The following is a 10,601-nucleotide window of genomic DNA, read 5'->3' as shown; positions in this document are numbered from 1 at the left end:
TATATATATATATATATATATAAAATTAAATTTTTTTCTTTTTTTTTTCTTTTTTACTTGCTTAAAAAAGAGCGCCTTTTTATAATAAATATTTTCGTGATGAGAAGGTTATATTTTAGTTTTTGAGCAAATAATTGCTTATCCAAGGCATTCTCTCACACTGGAATGTACTTTAGTTCTGGAAAAATTAATTATTTGTGAAAAGCATTATCAAAATTGTTAAACCATGGACAATTATTTCATTTTTTGCATCACTAAAAAAACATTTAAAACAGAATTCCTTTCAAGTCAACTACAATAACTACTACAAGTAATTAATTGAACAGGTATTCAAGAACCTTTGCTACCCACCAGTAAATAACTTTTAAGTCCTTTTTTTTGTTTTTTAAATGCATTGTTCAAAGAAACCGTTAAGAAAAAGACAATTGATATGCAAAGTAGAATGTAATTTTTATTTTAGTAGCCAGTATTTAAGATGAAATAGATTTACGGGGTAATGCCATTTTCATTTTACTTTTAAATAGTGTGTTTGCAAACAAGGTGTATCTGAGCTTATAATATCCACTTTTTAAATAACGTGTAGCATTATTTTTATTATGGTATTAACTATGGAACCCAAATAATAAATATAGAGGTTTAAACAAGTACAGCTACCACTTCCATAATGTCATCTAAGTGATTAAATAATTTAGAAAAATACTATTTCATTACCATAACATTTAGCAGGCAGCAAGTCTTTGTGGTGGTGGTGGTCTATATCCACACATTTACAAGTATACAGGTACTCATGCAGTGTTTTCTTAGCATTTTTAATAAAAACAGTTCCTTCCATCTAAACACGTTGCACTTCTTTTGACCTACAAACATTTGTATTTGTATTGCTTATTGTGTCCTCCACCCCACCTATAGTCTATAAAAACTTGATGTATAAGGGTGGATTCATGCCACTGTTTGCAAAAGTATTGCCCCATCAAAATAATTCTGCTATTCTGTGTTGTATGCTTTTGTGCTTAGTGGAAAACTGTTCTGAGAAAGGTTGGTCACCAAAGAAGGCCACCAAAAGCAGCCTTCTTATTTTGCTAATTTTTGGTCATTTTCTGTGGAGCCATGATCTGTTCACGATAGTACTGATCTGTTGCAAGGCCAACCAAATGGTAAGTCATATTCTGTTGTGTTGTCTAAACAATGTGATCTAGTCTCACAATTTTGATAGATTTATAGGTTTGAAGCAAGAGCAAAGAAAAGACAACTGCTGTAGCAGAAATTATAGGGAAAACTTTGCACTTTCTCAAAAAAAGGCTGCATTGGAATAGCTGTCTTATATCTAGGGTTAAAAACATTGAGAATAATGATGTCTGCTATCAATTTTCCTATGATTTAGATCCAAGGGTGTTTTGGATTGAAATCGGGGGAATGTGGTTACCAACCAATTATCCAATAAAATACCTTTTGACATACCTTTTGTTGTCCATGTAGAATCGTGAAATGATCATTGAGACAAAATAAAAAAAAAAACACCATTTGTGCCATAGTTTACCTCCTTCTATGCAATATCTGAAACAAAAACACATTAGGAATGTGAAAAAACGCCAAGTTATCAGAAGTGCCCAGCCATTTAAAGTGCACAATAATAATCAGGCACAATAAAAGCAGATCAAACCATGAAAAACACAAGCCAAGTTAGTAGAAGCAATTGGGGCAACCTTGGCCCTCACCGCTTTAACAGTTGTGTATATTTTGCTTTGTGCTGGGCAAGGCTGCCCCAATGGTTTCTTGAAACTTGGCTTGTGTTTTTGATATCTCCACTGGGCCTTTTGATAACTTGCTGTTTTTTCACATTTCCAGTGTTTTTGTTTCAGATAACACAACACGCTTGCAAACTGAAGGTTATAGTTTCAAATCCCACGCATTTTTTGCAGGTAAATGTTCCATTTTAAAACAGAAATAAATCATTTAATATAAATGATATAGCCGGCACAATAGGTAAGTTCCCTAGTATATTAACATGTTGACAAAACAAGTTAATTGTCATTAAACTCGGATGTCCTTTAATACACATGCGTGGAGTGCCAGGGGTCCGCAAAAATCTGTAAAAAAAAAAAAAAAAAACGGAGAAAAAGGAGGTCATTTTTAACTTTGACTTATTTCTCTTACTGTGACAAGTATTGACTTTTTTTTTCAATTCACTTGAGAGTTAAACTACAAATTAAAAGTGAAATGGTGCTTTTGGCTAAATTTACTTTTGCTGTTCCTATAGCCTGAAAACACGTAAACTATCCTTGCTGTATAGAGTCTGGCAGTTTTCGCTGATAACAATGTCTACAGAAGCCCATTTTCTCTGGCAAACTTACTGATTGGTCTGACTGCTGTACAAAATACAATTTGATCTCACTTGACTTTCTGACCCATCTGAGATTTGGTCAGAGACATTTTTGTCTTGCCAGAGTTAATATAGCTTACCCAGCCATCGTGGCGGCCTGGATATATGAGGTTGTGAAGCTGGGTGTTGTATTTTAATTTTAAACTGCAGACTTTTTGAAGCTTGCAGTTGAGATTTGCAATGTCTTTTGTCCTTTTTTGTTATGTATGTCATTCCCTTCGATTTCTGAGATGTATTTACACGTGATTGTAAAAAAAACAAACAATATAGATTGTATAAAAAGAGCACTTTATTCAAATTAATATCGGGCAACAGCTATTCAAAGTACAATATAATATAGCATAATTACTATGGTAGTTTTAATTGGTGCATATTTGTGAAATGTATAGTTACATATCTATAAAATTGTTTGCACATGGAGAGGGGATTGAAGGGTATAGTCTGTTTTCATTTGTTATCCCTCTTGGTAAGCACATGGGTTTCAGTAACGTGCAGTGAGAATAAACAGGCCTTCGGGAGGCTCCCTAAACACTCAACACGTAAACCAAAATGCTTTCCTGTAGAGGTGTCATTATATTCTACTGCCATCACTGATTGTGTCATTAGGAGAACAGCATGCATAAAAGAGGGGAGGATTGTTTTATTACAAGTCTTTTATTCTGTTTTGAAAAGATAAGGCCAGGTTAGGAACAATGCAGCATCATCTAATGTATGTTTACAGTCCTGGTCAGACAGTAGTCTTTAATCTGACTATAATAGGACATTATTGTCCAGTTCGGCTCCTTGGCATCTAGAAAACCAGCCGTTTACGTATTATAACCGTGTAAGATGAACAAAAATGAATGATTCAACTACTGTATATAAGACCATAAGAAAGTTTACAAATGAGAGGAGGCCATTCAGCCCATCTTGCTTGTTTGTAGCTTATTGATCCCAGAATCTCATCAAGCAGCTTCTTGAAGGATCCCAGGGTGTCAGCTTCAACAACATTACAACAAGATGCACGATTATTATTATTATTTATTTTAGTACAGCAGCAGTGTCCCCCACCTGGGATTGAACCCACGACCCTCTGGTCAAGAGTCCAGAGCCCTAACCACTACTCCACACTGCTGCCCATAAATATGTACAGATGGATATGTACTGTTCTGTTTGACTTCAAAAATGTGATACAATTAAGACTCCCGAGTGGCGCATCCGGTAAAGGTGCTCTGCGTGGAGTGCAGGATGCACTCTATAGCCTGGATGTTGCCGGTTTGAGTCCAGGTTATTCCATAGCCGACCGTGGACAGGAGCTCCCAGGGGGCGGCACAATTGGCCAAGCGTCGCCCGGGGAGGTGGGGGTAGGGCTTAGGTTGTCCAAGGTGTCCTCGGCTCACCGCGCACCAGTGACCCCTGTAGTCTGGCCGGGCGTCTGCGGGTTTGCCTGTAAGCTGCCCGAGAGCTGTGTTGTCCTCCAACGCTGTGGCTGCATGGTGAGTCCGCATTGTGAAAAAAAAAAAAAAGCGGTCAGCTGACGGCACACACTTCGGAGAACAGCGTGTGTTGTTCTTCGCCCTCCCGAGTCAGTGCAGGGGTGGTAGCGGTGAGCTGAGCCTAAAAATAATTGCCCATTCCAAATTGGGAGAAAATAATTTTAAAAAAAATTGGCAATGACTAAATTTAAAAAATAAATGATACAATTCTATACAGCACATACTTAATTTTGATCTGTGTATAATGTGGCCTATGTTCTTCTTGGATACCATCCTTTGTACACCATTGGAATGTCTGCATGCCATTGGTACTACATTCTGCGAATGGCTTTGTTTAAGCCCTACAGACACCTTCTTCATAATCCAAAGCAGTGGTGCTTGACTTTGTTACATACACCCAGTGGGAACACAATCATTTTCTTACTCACATTTAAATACTTAACATGCTGTCCTGGGAATACATCAAGTGTAACATAAGGTAATGCGATTCAGGTGAATCCCAACTACTATAAAATGCTCTAAAAAATGCACCGCTATTCATTACGGATGTAGGTGTCGGATACGGTAGAACATTTGTACAATAAATTTAAAACTATGGAAGAGAAATGTGATGTTTCATTTTCGACTGAAAAGGGTGAAGTCTTAATGTTTTATATTTTCAAATAGGTTTCAGAATGCAACGTTGTTTTTTTTTTGTTTTTTGTTTTTTGTTTTTTGTTTTTTTAATTGCAGAAAGGTCTAACCAAAGACATAGTGAACCTAGGCCTCCAACGGTGAAAAACCAACCAAGGCTGGTGAATGATCCATCTGTGCCACCTAGCCCCTGGCATGTGAGCATTTCTATCCAAACAGTACCAGTCATGACTTGTTCTAGATTAAAAACAAACAAGGAACCGTTCTAAATGGTTTTATTGATACGCTGGAATGTCATTGAAGCAAGGAAGTTAGAAAGGTTCAAAAGAGTGATTTTTTTTTCTTTTTCTTTTAAATATCAGCATCTTGTATTTGATAATGATGCACCTAACTACATAGGATGAGCTTACTGTGCTTTTACACTATAATGTATAATGCTAGGCCATACACAAGTAGTACCTGAGATTCACATACATCCTTAATATTCTACTTAATTAGTTTAATAAAAATACAAATCTGAGCCAGACTGTTGGAATATGGCTGTAGTAAGGTGACTCCATCAAAAGCATTACAAATGCAAGATAAAATTGATGTTTACTTGATTTCTTTTACAGACATGTCCTGTATTTATAAAAAGCCCCAAAAAGTCAAAAAACCCTCATTACATTTTAATTTCTGTAAGAAATATGAATTATCATGCAAGTGACTTAATAATAAGTGGTAATCGGAAATCGATAATAACCATTGTATTCAAGAGGGAAAGATGTAGATTCATTGTTATTGGTACTCTTGTCTCAAATATTTAGAATTTTTTTATAAGGCATCCATTAGGACAACAAACAGGCCATACTTTGGAGAACATATCAAATGGACACCCAGCTCTATTATGTATTTACTTAGGGTTTGAGCCGACACATACAGTATATGACAGATTACACAAAACATACAATGACAAGTGTTAAACCATGATAACAACAACAAAGAAGAAATAACCTACTCAGCCCGACGTAACGCACATTTGTAAACAATAATACCAAATACCAAATTGGTTTTTGTTTTTTTGTTTGTTTTTTTTTTGTTAAAAATGGAATTGAAACAAATTTTTGTGAAAGCTTGAAATTGTTAGGGCTTTGAATAAATAATACAATCCAACTGGCACATTTAAAAATACATTTACTTTGCTGGGATGAACACTGGTTGTAATACCCCCACCAGTGGTAATAAAACACTTGTTTAATGACGCTATATTAGGTAGGAATTAAGATAGATTTAGAAACCAGTAATCAATCTGATTTGTACATATGAATTTTAAGAGCACTTGATGTTGACAAGACAAAAATTCTAAAATATTATTTTGGTTACATTTTCAATAACCAATGAACTCCCTTAAAATGAGTATCTGCTTTGCTGGATAAATGACAGCCGCCGTTTTTCTTTATCAGAATCCAATAGAATGGCACAGTTTTCAGACTGAGATGAGTGGACTGTGTTGAGGCAGTATCTTTAGGTGAGTAGTTGCCTGATCTCTTTATGAACGTAGCACAGAAAATCCATGTAGGAAGCTCCTCCATACAAGCTCTTGTCTTCGACCAGGAACTGTCTGAAAATCATTTCTGGTTTGTCTTTTTGCTTTACAATCATCAGCTGTGGAAAGAATGATCTGGAGTTAGTATATGTATACTCATTTTGCTGTTACCTCTTTTAATAACAATGCTCAATTATTAAGCATTTTATTGCAGTGTGTAATTTGCACCATTTGTGATAGAATCCTTCAATTGGGGTGCCTCCACATCAAAATCATACACATACAAGTAAACCCATAAACAGAGCCAGACAACGACATGACAGCCTTAGTAGGTTGGTGTTACTGTAGGGGGCTTTATAAAATAGTTTTAATGTTAATTTTGTATGCCAAATGATGTCTGAGAAATGAAGTATTTAAGAATATTTTAAAGCATTTTACAGTATCACATTCAATGGCTATTATCAACCAGAAACAATATTGGTCAGAGTAGCACAACATGGCAACACTATTAGGTAAAGACAAATTAAGCATTTATATAACTCTGCAAATATGAAGTCTCGATCTCAAATGGTTTCTGTGGTACAAGGTGTTGAAAATGCGGTGACAGTGCCTTTCATACTCAAGGATTAAAAACATTACATAGGCTTGGATGGTGTTGTACCTTCATTGAATGAGGCCTCTGGCGATGTATTTCGTCAATAATTGACCTGATCTTTTTCGAGTAGGGGTTGTCCAGCTCTAGAAGTGTTGTCTGCAAAAAAATAAATTGTTTGTGACACCATCACATAAACACAGATATGTTGTAAATGCTTATAATCAAGTCCTAGGACATTGAGCTGGGATAAGACATTTTAATATTATTTATGTATCTTAAGACACATTGTTACACTACTGTAATAATACAATTACAGATAGTTTATTCAATTCCTGCAATCAAATAAAAGTCTGAAATCTGGGACTACCAACTCCATTTAATATTGTTAATTCTCTACAACTTCCTTAATTGCTTAATGCTAAAGACACTGTACATATTCAGTGCTGTTCACTTACTGCCTCTGTGTTGATATGTGCAAATGAAGGTACATTGAAGAGGCTTTGAATGGCCTCTGGAGGGCAGGCCAGCCCCAGCCACAGGAACATATGCGTGCCATTCTCCAGTAGGAAGATTCCTCCCTCAGACAGGCGCTCTTCTGAACATCGGACAGCAGAGGGCATCACATCGCTGTTCACATCAATGTTGTGCTGCAAAAGAAATGTGTCACAGCTTAGCACACTTACTGCTTCACAACAGTAGGACTCTAATAAGTTTGCAAGGTATAAATATGAGCAGCAGTACAGAGAAGCTGTGTAACTAACATTTCTAAAGATTAATAAATCCAAAATACACACAAAATTCAAATTGAATGTGAAAAAATACGCATAGCACAGCTTGTCTGCCTCACCTAAAAATTCCACTAACAACTACATCTTCCACAATACAATGTCTTCAGTCACTAGGAAACTACACAAGAAAAAACAAGCCAACAAACATTATCCAATCTCTGGCTAGCCCTGTTGCAGCCAATCACAGTAAGAATAAAAAACATTCAAAGCTACACATGTTGAAATGTAAACACCCCAGTCCAGCTACAATACAAATTCCAACTGGAACAATCATCAGAGGCAGCCTCTAAAAAAAGGTGCCTATAATATTAAGCAAACTGTTTTTTTTAAATTGGATTGATCTGTATGGCTTTATGTTCACTGAGTTTAAGAATGTCATGTTAAATATAAGTAACGTTATTAATTTGCAGATTCAGTGTGATACCTTGAAAAAGATATGTTGAGACGGTATTAAGAACCTCGTAGAACACACGCGTGGTTGTACAGTAGTTCAAAGTAACAATGCACACTCTGAATTACGAGCCAGGTGTCACATCCTAATGCTCACCCCCGGCTAACTTCCACCCCTGTGATTTTTTTACCAAGGCTAATTCTCACCACTGTGAATTTTAGTTTACGCTGATTCTCAGCCCGATAGACATTTTTAACGAAGTAGGCAAATCATGTAAAGCTATTCTTGTAACACTTTTTTTGTTTAAAAGTGACAGCAGTAGCGGTACATTGCATCTCTGTTGAAAATGCAGAAACAAAGAACTTTGGACAGTTTTTTTTTTTTTATTCCAGGGCCAGCATGAATGTAGCGCAGGGAATTATTTCTGGATTTGCCCTGTTACCATGAAAGATTGTACAGTATTTATCGAGATTACTCAAGACTTCAAGGTAATGTTGCATTTTACCCCCTGAAAATACATTTGACTTTCTCAGTGCTAAAATTAGAGGGTAAATTACTCCCAGACCCAAAACCTAATCTGGAGCGCTGAATATGAGTATGAAAGGGATACATGCTATGTCTGGTTTTTTTTTTGTATAAGACTTCAGTATCAGTCTTATCTAGATTTGCCTACATTGTCTGTTTTTCATAATAAACACATTGCCAAAATGTTGGCAATTCTAGCCTTAAACTACAGTGTTTACTCACAACAGGTATAAGTCTTGGGTAGAAGAAAGCCTGGGAATCAGCAACATCCATGGACATCACCAACTGCCTCTGATAAGCTCTTTCATCTATAGAAATGTCTGGGCTACCGACCAGAGGATAGCTCTTCATCAGGCAGTTCATGTAGACTGGAAAGATTTTCATAGCATCTGGAAGAATCAGCTAAAGAAACAATTGAAGAATTTAGAACAGGATGATGAACAGAGTCAATTATAAAGCATATCTATTGTGTGTTAGTCAGCACTCAGTTACCTGACCCCTTCCTTCACAAGTTTCCCTGAAGGATAAATGAGAGTGACGGTTTTATGAAACGTCCACTACACTGTGATGCTTAACCAGAAAAAAAATGACATCTAAAACACCATTCTACTAGAAATAACCACCAAGAACACATATGTTTTGTATAAAAATCTAATTGCTAAACAACAATAACATGCATACAGTGTATACTACAATCTAAGTTACAGCACTGGAAAACAACATTCACAGCTCAGTACTGTATTTAAATTGTATTTCAAGGAGGAGTGTAAAAAACACATTGAAACCAAAAACAGCAAACCTACAGCTTGCAACACTAAAACTTATTGTAATAATAAAAAAATGGTATTATACATACAATATAAAGTGCCAGGGCACATGATGAGAACAGTACTTGCTGCTACCACCTGCTTTTACTTTCTCAAATGTAACATCGTCAATGTTACAGAAACTTTTAACTTTGTTCAGTTAGCTAAACAGTAAAGCAACAAACAAAAATATAAGTAGGTTACAGTTCAGCGCTGATTCCTGGTTGTTTTAAACCCAGGTCATTGTGTGGGACAGATCTGGGAGTTATTAACAAGCAATACAGTGCTAGTGTAACAAAGGGGGACAAACGGGTGCTGACTAATAACAATGCTGGTTTTGATAAAAACTTTTCTTTCCCATTTTTCAATGGCTGTGTTCCATCTGCAAGGGTTGTGATCTATAATATTTAAAACGGCTGATGACGTTTTTAAATATTTCAAAGCACAAACCACAAGACTGATCGGTGGATTTCTACAATACAATCTTTTAATCCAAAATGCTATAGCAAGTGCTGAGAGGAGCTATTTATCTTCTGCATGGCATAAAAAGGAAATCTGACATTCGCTTTCATGTCTGACATGTGATCTATACTTTTAGTAATGGCAAATAAATGATTGCTGATGATTGATGGACTATAAAAAGAAAACATCATTGTGGCCTGAGATCACTATAAACCTGATGTATTATTATTTCTATACAGGTCAGCCAAATGCCAGTATCGAAATCCTTTAAAAATCATTTTCTATGTGATTCAATCTTCAGTAAGTATTACCACCAACTGCCTTCCTGCTGCAGTACATTACATTAGATTGCTATTAGCACTCAAGAAATGTGCTTTATAAAGCTTGATACACAATTAGGTATGTCATCTACTTTCTTCATTTGATTTTGATGAAAATGTGTAAGATATGCATCCAAACAATGCTACAGATAAACTGCTAAATCCTGGTACGTTTGTTACATGACCTGAATGCTGAGACACTTGTGAGTTTAAACTATAGCGCATAAAGTGATTAGGCACCAGGAACCAGCAGCAACTGGAAATCTGAATACTGAAGTACAGGCAAAAAAATACACACGATGAACATTTGTGCACAATTGTGTGATATGGCTATTGAAACACATGGTAGCTCTGAATGTGTTCTGCTGCCACTAAATATATTACTTTGATTTTAATAACTCAATTATATGAAAACTGATAAAAGAAAACTGTAAATAGTGATTTTATTTTTGTAAATACAATTTGAAAACTTAAAAGGAAGACAGATGCTCTGCAGAGACGTGCTGCTGGCTATGTGTGTTTACAGGGAATGGCAGATGGAAATTGGCTGGCTGTGGATCCCTTATCTGCCAGTGGGCATGTCTCAACAGGTCTTGCTATAAAAAGGAGCCGTTGACACACTCTCAAATCTGACAATCCCAGAAGTGACGGTCTGCGAAACAAAATCCATACAACTGCGTGACCAATTTAAACAACTATTT

The 10,601-nt window shown here is 36.1% G+C and overlaps 1 protein-coding gene and 1 long non-coding RNA gene across 2 annotated transcripts in view; one reads left to right on the top strand and one right to left on the bottom strand.

Moving 5' to 3' along the window:
* The first annotated feature begins 23 nt into the window (after window positions 1-23).
* LOC117420704 (uncharacterized) lies at window positions 24-8,665 on the top strand. The gene is made up of 4 exons (XR_009329592.1): window positions 24-4,685; window positions 5,931-5,995; window positions 8,180-8,275; window positions 8,540-8,665. It is a non-coding gene; the product is annotated as an uncharacterized LOC117420704 (long non-coding RNA).
* Window positions 5,538-10,601, bottom strand: part of LOC117420703 (protein transport protein Sec24D-like) — a 42,603-nt gene continuing 37,539 nt past the window's right edge. Inside the window, exons 20-23 of the mRNA XM_034034241.3 lie at window positions 8,535-8,714; window positions 7,064-7,255; window positions 6,675-6,764; window positions 5,538-6,132 (exon numbers count right to left, since the gene is read on the bottom strand). Of these exons, the coding sequence (XP_033890132.3) occupies window positions 5,992-6,132; window positions 6,675-6,764; window positions 7,064-7,255; window positions 8,535-8,714 (603 nt within the window). The 3' untranslated portion in view covers window positions 5,538-5,991. The remainder of the gene's footprint in view (window positions 6,133-6,674; window positions 6,765-7,063; window positions 7,256-8,534; window positions 8,715-10,601) is intronic.

This window comes from Acipenser ruthenus, chromosome 1 (genome assembly GCF_902713425.1).
Source record: "Acipenser ruthenus chromosome 1, fAciRut3.2 maternal haplotype, whole genome shotgun sequence".
Classification (NCBI taxonomy): domain Eukaryota; kingdom Metazoa; phylum Chordata; class Actinopteri; order Acipenseriformes; family Acipenseridae; genus Acipenser; species Acipenser ruthenus.
This window is presented reverse-complemented; position numbering and strand designations above follow the sequence as displayed.